Below are 16,506 nucleotides of genomic sequence, written 5' to 3'. Positions count from 1 at the left end.
AATTATAATAACATTATTAATAATATTAATATTATTAATATTATTAATATTAATAATAATAATAATATTATTAATAATAATAATAATAATAATAATAATAATAAGTAAAATTATGATGTATAATTGTATTGTTATTACCTAGTTATCATCCATATTTTTATAATGTGTCTACATTATTAAAAATCTATAAAAATAAAAAAACGAATTATAATTATTTCGTTTGGAAATTAAACTAAATAACGCATTTTGTTTATTTTTTTGGCGTTTATGTACAAATAAAAATGGCATTGACATCTTAAAATCGGTAAAATAAAATAAAAGAAACCAAAAAAAAGTCAGTCCTCCATTTGTCTAAAAGAGGTAACGGCTTTATTAATATTTCGACATATTTTAGTTGTGACCAAGTGGCAACTTATCACCTTTAAATAACTGACCCGAAAGCAGAAAATCTAAAATTAATCTTTGGGGAGGGAAAAAAATTACAACCATATTTCCTCTCTCTTTTTTCTTTTTTTCTCAGTCTTTTTGGCAGAGACTGATATCGAGCCATTTTGTAGACATAACCTTGTGATATCAAAAGGGCAAAAAATAAAAAAAAGAAACGACTGTAAATTATGGAACTGAATTTCTCTCTTCGGATCAAAGAAATGTAAACGCGTCCATTAAAAAGTCTCCACACCACATCAGCATTCCGTCTTTGTTTTGGTCGGTCTGTCTAGTTTGCTTTTGGAATTTCACGCGTTTTTATGCACAGAACCTCAATAACTGACGCTTAAACCAAGTTCCCTGTGTTAACTTTTAATGTACGTGTTTCTGTTTCTGTATCAGAGTATCTCCTTTAGCACACAGCATGTGAGAGAGGCAGGGTAAAAAGCTACCATGGACCCTGTTAGCAATCGGAAGCTGCAGTGATGAAAAGCAATAGCTGGTGTCAAGAACTTTTTTAGCACATCACTGCAGCTGGTGGGAATAAATAGTAGCCAACTGAAGAGGAGAAGGAGGAGGAGGAGGAGGAGGGGGGGGCAAGCTGTGACATAAGGCTATTTGGGTGTGTGACCACAGGGAACCTGGGTTTTCATATCTCCTCTGCACAATAAAAGCCCTGTGTGCCACTGTCTCACAAGTCCAACTTTGTTTCTCAACAAGGAGTGTAAACTGTTGTCAATATTCAGATAGCCTTCATCTGCCAATAATGACAGGCAGCCGGCATCCTATCTTATCTGCGGGCCAGGTAGCGCCGTACCTGGGGGGAATAACTGCTGTGATAAAGAGTGTCTGGGCCAATAGAAGGGCTCTTGTCTGTCTGTGAGGACTTAATGGAGAACGCCACTGGAGACAGGAAGTCCTCAGAAAGTGAAAAGCACTTTATTGCGCACCTGAATGGCCTGGCATAGGGTTTCTCTCAAACCCAATGGGAAAACCACATTACAGGTCCTTACACAGGGTCATTACAACAGGGCAATGGAGTTCAAGTGATCCATTGCATTTGAATGACAACATCACATCGCTCCATTCATTCTTCCCTCTTGTGTGACCTGACGATGATCCCTGCGGGACTGGGATGTTGTCAGTGGAGTGATGTGCTGAAGTTACAGTAGAGAGCAAGCAAGATTCGGCTCATTCGAGTTTCTCCTCAAAGTGTGCGTAAAAAAACCCCTGTCTGCTCATCACAGACTCAGTCAGTTGTAGAGGCTGTTTCTTTCTTGCAGGCAGCAACAGGTTCATGGACCCATAACCCACAGTACACTGCAACATGACATCATCAAGCCTCTAAAAATGAACTGCAACATCGATCCCTCGCAGGCTGACCTCCCATAAGTCAAATATAGACGATGTGGGACATGTGTTTGGATGGAAGTGTATATTTACCTGTCACCAGGAACTCAAGGACATGGCAGCAGTGAGGTTGTATCCAGCCCAAGAGTGGAGTGTTTTGGGGTGAAAATGAGTTGTAAAAGTGATAAATGGCCCACATTTCTCTAGCTGAGGAGCACTAGAGCTGGCACTGTGCTTTCAGCCAAACAGTTAATTGCTCAGCACAGTGAAGGCCCAACAAAATACTCGTAAAGCATCACAAAAAAAAAAAAAAGTTTAGTCCAGTCAAGCTCTTCCTCTCTTCTCCCTCTTTTTCTCGACTCCTCCAGGCTAAAATGCTGCTTCCATCCCTGCCCTCTGCAATTTCCCAGCACACAAATATTATGTTGCCAGTGGCAACAATTCAATAAAATAACCAATCACATCTGCTCTTTCAAATATTTCCAAAATTAAGCTGAGTCTGTACATAATGGAGGAGTCGTCTCATCTGTGCGTTAGGATTTCAAGCCAGGATTTATTGCGGTGTGATAAATGATCATAAGGCTTGTTTTGACAAATGCAACGGTACTTCTGAATGAGAGCAGGGCCGGCGGAGTATGCAGGGCTGGATCCACTGTTATCAACTGGATTAGTGGCTCTGATTATGCCCTGTATTCAAGCTTCGCTCTCAGCACCAATCAAAACCTGTGGTCGATGCATCCCATAATAGCTACGCTCGTCTCCATGGTCACCGCCACCCCTGTACAGTAGCCCCACCTCCTCCTAAGTGCACTGTCATAATAACAAGCTTGCGACAGCTCTCATCAGGCAATCATGCTCACAAATAGAGGACAAGGGAAAGGGTGAGCCAGGGTTTGTTTTGGCTGAATCAGATTTTGTCTCCAGCCTCTTGCAACTAACCTTTTTCTACCCCCGGACAACCTCCGCAGTCATATTTTCCTACTACACAGCTCTAATCTTTTAGAATGTCACTGGTGCTCATACCGCTTCTGTCTCTTCCTCCTCTACCTCTCCTCTACCCTGCTGTTCTCGTCACCCCCGCCCGTCCCCATGCTGGCCCTGGTACCTGTACCTGTGGATGTTACTGAGCCTCCTCTGGACCCTTGCTGAGAACAGGAGATGACACAGTTTCTGGGTCACTTCTGTCACAGTCCAAATGCCACTCAGGGGGGCTGACCTTTTCCGGTTGCCGATGCTAGAGCAGGCAGCCTCCATGCACGGCTGTCACCCCTGTGGTTCCAACCACAAACGCACGCTCCCTCCATTTTACCGACAGACCTTTTTTTTTTCCTTGCAAACTCCCCTGCTCCTTTATTCACCTCCTCCTTTTTATTCTGTGACAATACATGTTAAAACAATGTGGATGAATCAAAGTTGACAAACAAAAATAGCCACTGTAAAATATGGCTGATGCATGCCATCTTGGCTAAACTCAGGACCATCACACAGGCCTCGGCGATTGCCACGGGCACATGGTGTATCAGGTCTCACTGGAAGGAACTCCAAATATGCCTCCTGGATTTATCTGAAGGCGTGGGTTACATGGCGAGCGCCACTGTTTTTACAAATGGGAGCTTGGCTCTAAATGGAATACCTCAATTAGCAAGAAGCCCAGTCAACACCTTTCTCTTTAACATAGTATACCATCTAAGATATTTAGGTTTCCACTGCCAAGCTGTTTCTTTTAACAGAAAGTGACTTAAGTTGCTCATTTAGGGCTGTCAAAAATGGAAGATTTCAATGGCCGGGCCCTGGGTGCATGTGATCCGATGTCACGTCAGTGTCAGGAGTGATTTTTGTAGGGTGTTCAGAGCAAATTTTTTTTTTTTTTTTTAAGCTCTAGGCTTGTCCCGCACTACCGGTGACTCATACATCACTAAACTAAACTAGCCCCCCCCCCCACCCCACCCCTCTGAGTGGATTAGTGTGTCATAGTTGTTCAGTTTTCCTCAAACATACCATCTGCCCTCCATCCTGTCAATCAAACATCCACTGCTTTGCCATTTAAAATCCCCCAGACCATTTTTCTCATGATCCATTGTTGTTTTTAAATAACAGCCTCTGATTAGCAGGCAGAGCTTCCTAAAAATAAAAATGAAATCTCTGCGTATCCGCTTCAGCTCAGGGCAGAGAGGCTGCTTTTTTCCCAGTGCTGTTATTCAAGCCCTCTAAAAAAAAAAAAAAAAAATCTATTTTAATTTCAAACTGGCTGCTCTGACTCTTCCAGGAGAACTTTTATTTATTTCCACCCTGTGATGTCTTGCTGGCTGAGGGAGGCTGAGAGGATCCCGACTAAAAGTACTATGCTGCCTCGGGCAGAAACAGGCCAGAGCTCTCTTCACATAAATAACACAGGAGCGTGGAGGAAGTCCGTTTGGTGGTCTGCTGGAGGGATAGAACCTACCCATCAGTCTGTCTCTGGTTCTGTCCTTCTTTCTCATTCTCTGCGTCTCAGTGGTCTATCAAGCAGCTTGGCTGAAGAGGCATAAAACAGCAGGGTCCTGAAGAGATTGGGCCAAGATGTACATCTGAGTGGATAGTGGACTTCCAATAGCCTGCGGGCCCAGGCCAGACAGAGTGGATGCTGTGAACTGCATCAAACTAATCTGACACGTGGGAGTCACAGATTTAAGAATTGTAACCAATATTACAATGCTGAATAAAATGTGTAACTAAATCGTTTTGCATGTAGTTTCTTGGCACTATTGAAATAGGAAAAAACATGATTAATAATATGCTTTCAATTTTTTCTCCTTCGCACAAAATTGATTATCAGTAATCCTCATATATTACTGTAAGTCAAAAATTTCCTTTAATGAAAAAATACTGTATTCTTCTGCTTGCTGGATGCCTCTTGAGGATCAAATTTCTCCAGAACACTGGTGTTCCTGGCCCCAGGAAACGACCTCTCCAAACTGGCCTTATTTGGAGAGGACTCGAGTGCCCCATTGTTGTGACAAGAACAATGAATCTAAAACGAGCTGAGAGACAAGGGCAAGGAAAACACAAAATAAAGATGTCTGGCTCTTAAAAATCATCAGATGGAAGTTTTTTTTTCTTCTATATTTGCACTAACATCATGGAAATATCAGCTGACACCGATGTCAGCCTGCGCCTTTGAAGTAGATTTAAAAAAAGCTGTATTTAGTTTGCATTGTGTGCGGAACCTAATTTATAGGAGTTGACCCTGGCTCCTCTTTTGTGCGACAGCCATCTTGGAAAACAATGGCAGGAAGGCTTGAAACTTGAGAGGAACTGAATCTGCTGTTTTCCATTTTTTCTGTTCGTATTCAACAGAGAATTTTCCCTCCCCGAGTAAAATAGCCCTGTTTTTGTGTCCAACAGGAGCCATAAACTGATGTCTAAGCATTCCATGGCCAGGCAATAGGGCTGAGTTTAACTGGACACATGGGGACAGTTGTTTTGTACCACATGGAGCAGGGGGCCTGACAGAGGAAGCCATGGCCGCCTGGCGACCTCGCGGTGACCCACTGGCCTCCTCATGAAGTGATCAAGGCCTAGATGGGAGCCGGCTGAGGGTTAGAGGTTTAAGGGTAACAAATCAAGCAACACTTTAATGGTATTTAACCCCCACATACCATATCTCTCTAACTGCGTGAGGGGTGCATAACTGTGCAGAACAAACATAGAAACACTTATTTTTATTTTATATGGGGGAGTTCTCTGTAGAAGAGAGAACAGAAGTGGAGTGGCTCAGGTTTAGGAAAGATAAAAATGTAGTGAAGACAAGGACAACATAATTTCATTCATATGTCACTATACTGCTTTGATTCAAGTCTCTGCAGGACAATAGGTGAGCGCTGATGGTCAGCTACGAAGCCTGTGTACTAAATGATCGGTGATATTGTGATATTAACTCAGTTTCAATACCAACAGTTAGGGGGCACAATACATGTGTAAAATGATCCCCTCTTATTGTACGATGCATTCTCAGAGGTGGTGGCAGGTTCCTCACCCTTTCACTTTCTTTCCTCTTATCTTTTTTTGTGCCATAAAGAAGAGGACACGACAGGGACCTCCTATAGGCAGTGCATATCTGCCTCTAAAAGCATCACTCAACTTTATGTTCACTTCTGGTTCCCCTAGACGGGCTGTGTTTCTTCCATTGGTGTCTCCTCATAAAAGGTACTGGGGTTGTAAAGATGTGCAATAGACAACTGCTGGATAGGCACACACCTTTACATGGAAATCAGGTGTTTATACGTACCTGTAGGCACTCACATTGCTTAAATTAAAGAAGTATAATACGGATATAAAGTGTATGGTGTTAATATTCATGAGTACAACATATTTAAAATCATTTATCAAAATGTATTTATTAATAATAAACACATTTATAAAACCACACTGTACAGTAACATCACAAGGTAAAATGTGGGACAGAACGTGACAAGGACTGAACATTTCTTTTTACAATCTTCCAGTGCACTCTTTGAGTTGACATACAAACCATATTCATTAGCATTTTATTTGACTGTGACCCCAGCACTTTGTCTCAAATATAGATATTCAGTACAGACTTTAGGCTAATAAACAAACTTGTGAACTATGATCAATGCTAAAATGATAAGCCGCAGTTGATAGAGAGAATTGATAGTTTTGCAAAATTGGGATGGGCACTTTTTGTGATTTTCTGTTGTTTTGTATTTTGAAGAATTAAAACATATTCAGTTAATCAAATTGAACACATTAATCAAGACAATAAGTATAAGGAGAAAACCAGAAATATGTTCTGTGATATTCTGACTGCATTAGCACATCAGGTTAATGGGAGCCTTGTGAGAAACTGAATCCAAAATGTGAAGATTTATAATGAATTTATCATAGTTAATTAAGATAATTCACACTAAAGATGCAGACACAATGTGTTGATAATAATTCTGTGCTGGCATTTAGTTGTGGTTTGAACCCTTGCTTCAACCCACTGTGGTCAAAAAAAAGAAGAAATAGAAAAAGTGAAAAAAGGTCACAATAAGACCAGCTTTAATCAGAAATGATCCTGTTTACCCGCTTGGAGAGTGACTGAGAGGGCACTGAGTGACGCAGGTGAGAGCCAGGCGTCCACCCAGCCCCCAGACCGCACCTCTCTTATCTGCCAATGGAGCAGAGGAGGAAGGAGTGACAAAGGCCAGGGCTTTGGGTGTGATAAGGAAGGGCCATATGTCCTGCTTTGGCCCTAGCTCTCACCCTGGCCGTCCGTTGCGAGAGGCCATCCAGGGGCCAGGAGCTGACCACAACCAGGAAAGCCTCCAAGACGGTGTTATCACACACAGGTATGAATTTGACCCTGTGCTGTCAGATATACAGAATGCTTGTGTGTATTTATATGTGGTAGCTTTGGGGCAGTGAAACAGAGAGGGTGGAAGAGAGGGAGATACAGACAGAGACAAAGGGTCAGGTGGAGTTCAGGGCAGATTTTTTGCCAGAAGTCTCACACTGCAGGAAAGCCAAATTGCTTCCGGATCTAGGTATCCACCCTTGTTTCTACCCTTCCCGCCTCCTCGTCTTCCGCTCTCTTTCCTTCCATTCATCCTTCCATCTTAAGTTTTTCTTTTTTTTTTGCTCCACTCCTCATCTTTCATCACTCTTTGTCTTTATTCTGGCTCTTGTGGCAGTCGGTCCTGCTGGGCAGCATGGCACAGGGTGACAATGTCTGTAGGGAAGCAGTCTTTGAGCAGGATGCCTCTGTCTCTCTGGCAGTCCAGCTCTCCTATGAAACCATACCAGTAGATCACAAGGCCTGGACCAAACCTGTGGTGCAAAACAAAAGAAACAAAGACAGTCTTTTGTTAGCACATCACTGCTGTCATCTCGGAGAGTTCTGAAGTAGCTATGAATGAGTTATACCATTGCTTTTATATTCATATCTGCCAAATGCTTACAGCTGTTGACTTTGGATTTGGGAGGCATAACAAAAAAAATCAGGAATAAGCAAGTAAAGAGATAGAAAGATGGGACACCAGTGAGATTGATCTATGAGAGATAAGGTCGCTTAGGTATTTTTCCTTTGATCACCATCCAGGAAACTTGCGTTGAATCAAACAAAAAAGCCGCCAGGAAGATTAAAATCTCTCTGACAGGGTGATACACACTTGATCACATTACAATGGCAGTGAAATAACAATAATCTGTTAAATAACAAAGCTCTACACACCAAGGCCTCCGCATCCTGTCATCGGAAGCCTTTGGCACATAGCAGAGCACACAGAGTTCAACACAAAGTCTGAGACTTAAACACACTGCATCTGGTGGTTAATGTTAGCCAATCCAACAGTGTCCAGCTGTTTCATTCACATTCACTTTGAAAGCCAGAGCAACTTTGCCTTAGTTGGCGAGCACTGCTGTTACTAAAAGCTATAAATAATGACTTGCCAAGCAACTGAGAAGTCAAGTCCAGACTATTTAAACATAAGGTGTTTTTTCTCCTTACCTCTATCTTTTTTTTTCTCTTCCCTCTCATCCTTTTGTTGCTATTGTGTCTTATAGACACTAGCTACTGTACACCTGAAGGTCTGCTGAAAGGTGCAGAAACAATTCAAATGGAGGAGTTCTTTGCAGGGAATGTGCAACGTTATTTCACTACTTCTCCTCACAAAAGGCAATAAATCATCTTTCAAGCTATTTATTATGCCCCAAAGAGCCACCGGTGGCCCCTCTCTGCCTCATATAGATCATACCTATTCTTTGAACATTAGCTGCCATGCATAAAGACATGTCACAGTTGAACTCTGAACGGAGAGCACCTCAGCCCCCACATGCAAGACCAGATTCAAGGGGTTGACAGTGCTCCGATCCCAGACACTCTATCCTCAGACAGTTAACAATGTTGTGGGGCCTCTGGAGACCTAGACAGGAAGCTAGCCAAAGGGCCATGGAGAGCAACAGAAGTTCAGCTCCAAGGTAAAGTGCATAAAACCTTGAACCTGTGATCAATCATTTCATATTAAAATACGAACTCAAACACCCTATGGTGTTATTTTAATAATAAAAATGGGAATCTTAACTCTTTTGTATGGTTATAATTTATGAGCATATTATGAATACCTAGATGGTTGACCTTACAACTTCAACAAGGTATTTTAACCACATAAATTATAAATGCAAGTTCACAGCTATATGCGTATTGCACTGTGTTGACTGGGCCTTCAGGCAGTGCATGTTCTACATACACTACCTGTATGGAGACAGACACATGCATGGAATAATATGTGACTGTACACCCCTCCCTCTAAGAGGCCCTTGCAGCAGTACATGCTTCTGCACCCCATCCCCGCATTCTAAGTTTTACAGTGTGTGATTTACGGTGCTGTATCTATGAGCAAAAAGGCCAAAGCTAACAGCCCTGGAGAAAGCCCACAGATGCACACTGAAATTTCACCACAATGTCACACACATAGCTCAGCCTCTCAGCACTGCACAAAGCTCAAGCCCCTAAACTCTCATCGTTTCCATGGTCCGCCGCTGCACATGGCCGCCAACTCTTAATATGGAAATGTTATGGAAACAAAACCTAAACATTTACATTAGATGACTTTGGAAATGGGGTTATGCTCTTCTTTTTATTCAGCCGCCGTGCTGTATGTATTTCCTGTGCTCTGGATGGGGAGGTGAGACTGAAAAGGGGAGAAAAAGGGAGACCGGTCTGCTCAGAGTGGAGAGAGGCAACCTTCTGAAAAGGTTAAAACTGTACATCAACAGATAAGGCAGCGGTGTACGATACATCATGTCCCGGGTCTGTCAGGGGAGGCCGAGCACAAATTGAAACAAGCAAAATTATAAACACAGGGGAGCCATGTCACCAAGGCCTTTCCATACCGTAAAGAAAATAAATGGACTTTGAATCCCACTCAGAATTAATACAAGTCAATACTACAGGGACCTTGAGGTAAAAACCTGAGACTGGGAATACAAACAATAACAGTGAGGGGGAAGGGAACGGTCAGGGGGCCAAGACTGAGCCTGATGGCTACAGTATGAGATTCCTAAGAAAAAGTTCCAAGCAGCTTTCAGACACTGTAAAGAGCAATTATAAACATTCAGTATGTAACCCCCATACTACTATACAATACGTCTGAAGTTTGTGTGTTTTAATTCCTGTGGAAGTGAATGAAAGTTCAGTTTGAATTTGTTGGCAAATTATGGTTTATTATGTGGGCTGCCTCATTTTAACCTGGCGTGTGCTTATTACACACACACCACCTCTAACTCAGAGTTAGCCATCTTCCAATAAACACCTAACTATGTAACGAGTTGGGGAAATTGTTTGTGAAATGTAGCTAATTTCAGCGATGGGCCCACTTGACAAGCCTGGGCGTGGATTGCGGCTGCCAGCCACGATTTCGTTAGTGTTAATGAGCGGGTGGTGGTCGCATTTAAAGCAGGTGCCAAGCAGCTTACTACGGCAGCTTAATGAGAGCAAAGACACTCAGGAACAAAAACCCCTTGAACGGAGTAGAGGGAGTGTTATTAGTGTCTGCCTGCACAAACACACACACACACACACATACATACACACACACACACACACACAGCGAGTCAATGCAGGCGAGCCTCACACAGAGCTGAGCACTGAATAAAATCTCATCTTAAATGCACAACCCATACACAGACACACAGACACACAGACACACAGACACACAGAGCAATATTAAATATTAACTGTAGAAGCTACAAAAAAAAAATAACAATAAAATACAAACTGTGCCTTTCAAAGAATGTGCAAACTTGCTTTCTTGATGTTATTTATGCCCTTCTCATTTTCTGAGAAGTCTGAGGTTACTGAAGGTCAGACAGCACGCTCCCCCTCCGCCCCTCCCAAAAAAACCCTCTACGTTTAACATTTCTACCCAACACACAGATCAAGGCTAATTTGATCTGCCACATTTGGTGAGAAAAAGCTTTACTAAAACTGGGGCCTGCGCACTTCTGCCAAAACACATTACACGACATGATGAATTATCAATAAAATCAAGATGAATTTACGCTTGACTTTAAAACACCATCACTTTATTTTACATACCGTACAGACCCATTTTAAACAAACGCCCCGGCAATAATTTAGACAGCATAAGCCTCTACCTGAGGGTGAACTCTGCGTCTCTGAGGTCTCCCCACAAAGACCTCTTTGTTTTCAGCATCCATACATCAGGTCACAAGGTAGGCCGACTAAAGCGCTGCCAAACATTAGCTTTAGACGGCCTTTTCTCTGCTCCCTGAAATGCAGGTATGGAACCTGCTCAACGTCTTTTAAGACAGACAGCACTGAGAATGATTGGGGGGGGGAGAGGTATAGAGGACTAAAAGTCTCTGTGTTGGAGACAGAACTATGTACATAGCAAAACACAGAGATAAAATGTGTGTATTAGTGACAAATGGCTTGTTCTTTTATGGTCAGTCCATGCTACAGGCGGCTGTCTATATGAGTTTATTTACAGGGTCAGATAATGGTTGTGTGATGTGTTTGTATGTGTGGAGTTTTAGGGGGGGGGCGGCAGTGACCCAGAGCCTGCATGCCAGGTGATATGGCCCTGCAGCTGATCACTGTACATCCAGCTTGTGTATTTTAATGGCCTCGCAGTAGCTGTTTGTAGCAAGTCAGGCAGCCTGACGATGAAGACGCCCTGATAACACAAGCCTTCGTGCACACAAATAGGATATTTAAAGGCTGACTCTGCCCGGAGGGGGCGTCGCACAAACAGAGAGGTAAATAATCCCTTGCTACAAACTATACATCCACCTGTCCATACATAACAGGAGTTGAATGGGAGAGTTAACCTCCCACAGACGAGTTATTAACATGACTAGAGCTAAGAATAGAACACCTTATTTTCTCTCTCCACCACCCCTTTCGTCTTTGTGGGCGAGGAAAAGTTCAATTCTGCTCAGGTATGTAAAACACAAATACAAGGCAGCAGTAGCACACAATCGTATGTTAAATGAGTCGCCCCAAACCTCCACAAGCATCGTAATTAAGGTGGAATAGAGGGCAATAAAAAATCTTCCGCCAGGTGTAATTCTCTCCGACATTTTTATGTTTTCTGTCGATGGGGTATGGAAATGGAACGTGACGCGGATGCGGTTCGTCTTTGACGCTGTTGGAGGTAGAGAGGGTTTTTTATGTGTATGTATGTTTGTGTAGTGCAGTGTTAGGTTTAACATGGAGGTGTGGAGGTGTAATGTGTGAGTATGAAGGGTGTGGGAGGTCAGGTCAAGTCAGTATGTTGTGAGCTGTATGTGGCACTAGGAGCTCTAATTTACGCTCACTGATGTGAGATACCCGAACAGAAACTGGAGGATTCCAGTGCTTTATCTGGTAACCTTGGCAACAACTGTAACCTTTGTGGCAGGACATGTTCTTAGCTCTCTGACCCACCACAAAATTGGTCCACGCTCAACATCATCTACCTTTAGCTCAGGAACACTATGATACACTTTACTATAATACAGCGGTAATACCATCCAAACTCATAAAAATATTATTTTTTTTAAACAAAGGTCTACCTGTCAAATAGGGCTATGATATACTGACTAAAAGAAATAGGCAACAATGACAGTTTCTGTGTACCTGTTTATCTATAATAATAAAATATTTGGGAGTTGACCATTGGTGCTTTCAGAAGACAATGCATTTAAATCTGTGGCTAAATAGAACAATTGTTTTACATGCACTAAAGAAAAATACACAACATTTAGTTTACAGTTAATTGAGTACACTACAAATGACAGCAAAATCCAAAGATCAAACTGTTAAGTATATTTTATTATATAAGTATTTTATTAATATAAATGAATCCAATATTTTTCCAATACATTAGTTATTTTATCTTTTTCAGAATGATAAACAATACAAATTATTTATTCTTACTATTTTATTCATAAACATTACTTTTTACTTGCTCCAAAACCACTGTACTGTGGGAGTCTTTATCTCCCACTAACAAATTATCACTTTCTCTGACCCCGGTCTCCCTCACAACCTCCTATCACCTCAGTCACCTTCTCAGATTAACCTAAATCTTATCACCTCACACACACACACACACCACACACACACACACACAACACAGCAGCACACCCACGAACACACACCACACCACACACACACACAACACCACACACACACACACGATCTGACAGACTCTATATCAATCACCTGATTGATAACTCGGCTAACACATGATTATGTGAATGAGCACATAAGCACCAGCCTTATTTTTATTTTGACAGCACAATAGCAAGACATAGAAAGCACTGCCTCGCAACGGCATTTGGTCCTGGTTAGGATCCGTTTGTACAATATCATGCTTCCCAAACATCCTCCAGCCAAAGGGAGGAGTCTTAATCAGTGTTTGGAACTCGTTAAATCCCTTAACTGAGCATGTCGCCTACCACATTAGCAACACATATCTGAGGGACAAGTGTGTGTTGTGTGTGTAATGTGTACTGGTCCCCTCTTAGATCTACGGCGTCATGGTCGAACACGCTTTGACACACGCTGGTCTGCTTTGGATGTGGAGCGAAACCAAACAAGGTGTGGTCTGGCTTTGGCTTTGTCTGTTTAGTGTTCTGAAGTTGGTCCAAACAGCATCGAGGACACAGCGTGCGACAAAACACCCTACCCGACGACAGCTCTATGATGACACCAGAACAATCCATATTAAAGTTAGGTTGGAGTTATGGAACAACTTATACTTAAGACAAAAACTTTCCACGCACCATTCCCCATTTACAAACAGTATCGTTTTTAAACCCAGCCTTTGGAATATGAACGTAATAGTAAGAATTGCTCTGTGTTATTCTTTGGCTGTGTAAGGGTTAACATTCTCACGGTCTGAGCTCACCTGATTTTTTTCTCAGATATCGACTCCCCATCCCCTATAATGACCCTCTACATCATGAAAATGGCTTGATCTCTTCAGTTATGACACACTGAGTGGGTATTCATTAACACTTGATGCAGATATTATTAAATTCTATTATGGCAATGGCTGCAAATGGTGTCTCCAATGCAAGTACTGTACTAAAATCATGAAGAGGCAATAATCTTGAGTCTGTGAGTCTGTAAATACATTTTAAATGCATGCGCTGCACAGGATTGAGATGACCTTCATTATATCTGATAGGAGAAGTAAAAATAACAGAAGAAACAAGGTCTCAGAGGCCTTTACTGTTTTCAGATGAGGCTTATTAGTCTCCAAAGCCAAACACTGGCCACAGTGCTAATTTGGAGATGTGTCTAGAGAGTCCCTCTAGCCTTTGATGAGTCCCCATGTCTGTAAGTTCTGCTTGGAGACAGGAAGCTCCCCGCGGTGGCAGGCGCGCAGGCTGGGGGCTGGAAGCGTTTGCAGACGGAGAGGACCACAGCGTCAGGGGGATACATGCTCCTTTAACCTGTTATTGTGAACTCCCAGCAGCCCTGGCCGATAATTGCCACCTGTCTCTTGGGAAACACAGTCAAAGGCAGGCAGAGGGACAGCCATTTTGTGTCTGCCGCTGCTCCTCACCCCGCGCAGCCCTGGTCCTAGTTCTGCCCTTAACCCTGGCAGCTAATGTGTTTTCAATTTAGGATGATCCCCCACTACAGGCACGGCCCTAATCAACAACAGTTTGTACTGTAACCCTATCTGCCCTTGCGAGGGCAGCGTCAGCCTGACCGGGCGCCTGCAAACCTGGTGTGTCCAGCAGAGGAACAGTGTTATGTGTGTATATATATGGATGATATCATGTTTATATATGAGGTCATAGGATGTGTGCCTGATACTGTTTGTCTTCAACATCTTGTTATATTATTGAAACAAACATATAAACATCCACACACACGCTATGCAACAGCACCATCGAACACTTTCCCACAAGCAAGTTGAACGTGATGCCGCAAGTCACTTAAACTAAACATTTAATGATGAATGGAATACAAACAATGAAAATCAGGGCTCTATTTTCGAACATAGATTATTTTGTGAATATCTAAACTTAATGAGGCAGAAAAAATATGAAAATATTCTCACGTTTAATTTTAGTTAACATTTTAACAAAATGGCATATGCACTTTGTATATTCTACATGTCACCCCTAATTCTTTATTTTGCAAAGGAATTTGCATTTACATTCTGAAAAGGCCTACTATCCAATGGCTCAATCTCTCCATCAGGTTCAGGAATGAGTTTTATATCTTAACTTCTGCTGCCACTTCAGTGAGGGCTGAATCAAAAGTTAGGCATGGAAAGGCAGGTGTGAATGTTTGTTGTGAAGGGCCTCCTGGCCTCTGCATCCACGAGTAGAACCCTGCCCCAAAATTAGAGTGTGGCCTCTAATGTCTCCCTGGGAGAAAAAGAGGCCTGGCTTTCGTCCAAGTCAGCACCTTTGGAAGTGCAGTCGTGTTACCACCACTAAATCAACATGTCAGCGCCCGGCCCAGTGAACTTCTTCACCCAGACTCTACCGCTTGCAGCTACCCCACACACCTAATGAATTGGTGTGAATGCCCATCTGTCTGCTAGAATGAAAAGGGAAAGGGAGATATGAGGTGAAAGAGGAAAAATAAAGATATTTCTTTCTCAGCTGTTGCATGGAACATTTGGAGTCTGTCAATATGATAATGACGCAGAAACACTGCATTAGTTACTTGCACAGAGAACTGCTGTGACAAAAAAGCCGAATCCAGGTTGAGGTACACTCGCCATCAACCTTGGCCTCTGAGTCCAAAATGGAACTGTCCCAGTTTGGGGGGTGAGTTTGGAGACGGATGCAGGCAAAGGGCTACAGAAAGCCTTACTCTGCAGTCTGTTTACATTCCTGAGGGTAATTTTAGCCCTTGGGGGGGAGCAGATCAGGGGGGGCGACATGTCGTTGGGGCTTGTCAGTGGTCAACGACCAGCCGGCGCAGTGGCGGCAGCACCTGGACATGTGGGTGGTACATAAAAACACACAGGCATAGACCTCCAGCAGACTAATCACTGGAACTGTTATCTGCAATTGCGCTAATCAATTATTTACCAGGTTTAGTAATAAGAAAAAAAAAAGAGTCAACTAGCATCTTCTACATGATATCAATGGCTACTTTGTCTGTGCTTGGACAACTAAACAGAGACACAAGCTAACAAGGAGGCCTAGTGGAAAACCACAGCAGTGTGGCTGTAGTCTTTCTAACAGGCCCACCACAGAGCACCATTAGCTTTGGACAACACAGCATAACCCCAGTGTTTTCACTGATGATCTGGGGTGCAAATCTAATTTCATTGTATTTTTTAACAATTTGCTATGCAAACAAAACAATAATCCTAGTTCCAGAATCACTGAGGGCTTCTGTGCGCGTGTTGGGATTTGTCTTTTTATTACTTCCAGCCCAGAGCGTCCCTTCAAAGGGCAAGAAAGTAATATGTCCATTTGTGTTTGCGGTGCTTGTGTCAGTGCACGTGTAAGAGAGAAGGAGAAAGAGATAGAGAGAGAGGGAGGGAGAGAGAGACTCTGAGCTTATCGAAACTAATTAGGCGAGGGATCAGGATGGAAGTTAAATACTGGGCTACATGTAATGAAAGAAGCAGAGTGGGGGACATCTAGGGGTCAGGCCCACACCAAACAGTGGTCCTCAGGCAATCTGGTATTGATTTTCACTCGTTTGGGGATGAAGGTGGACGGGGGGAGGGAGCCATGGAGAGAGAGAGAGAGAGA

General features: G+C 42.8%; 1 protein-coding gene across 3 annotated transcripts in view; it reads right to left on the bottom strand.

The window, feature by feature from the left end:
* Positions 1-6,129: 6,129 nt before the first annotated feature.
* The window catches only part of cdin1 (CDAN1 interacting nuclease 1), a 51,836-nt gene continuing 41,459 nt past the window's right edge, over positions 6,130-16,506 (bottom strand). Inside the window, exon 12 of one of the 3 annotated variants that reach the window (XM_035674577.1) lies at positions 6,130-7,587. In XM_035674577.1, the coding sequence (XP_035530470.1) occupies positions 7,431-7,587 (157 nt within the window). In that variant the 3' untranslated portion in view covers positions 6,130-7,430. The remainder of the gene's footprint in view (positions 7,588-16,506) is intronic. The other 2 variants (XM_035674579.1, XM_035674578.1) reach the window with 2 other exon arrangements.

This window comes from Morone saxatilis, unplaced genomic scaffold (assembly GCF_004916995.1).
Source record: "Morone saxatilis isolate NCDOM2014 unplaced genomic scaffold, NCSU_SB_2.0 Contig3, whole genome shotgun sequence".
NCBI lineage: Eukaryota > Metazoa > Chordata > Actinopteri > Moronidae > Morone > Morone saxatilis.
Note: the sequence above shows the minus strand (reverse complement) of the source record. Positions and strands in the feature narration are given on the sequence as shown.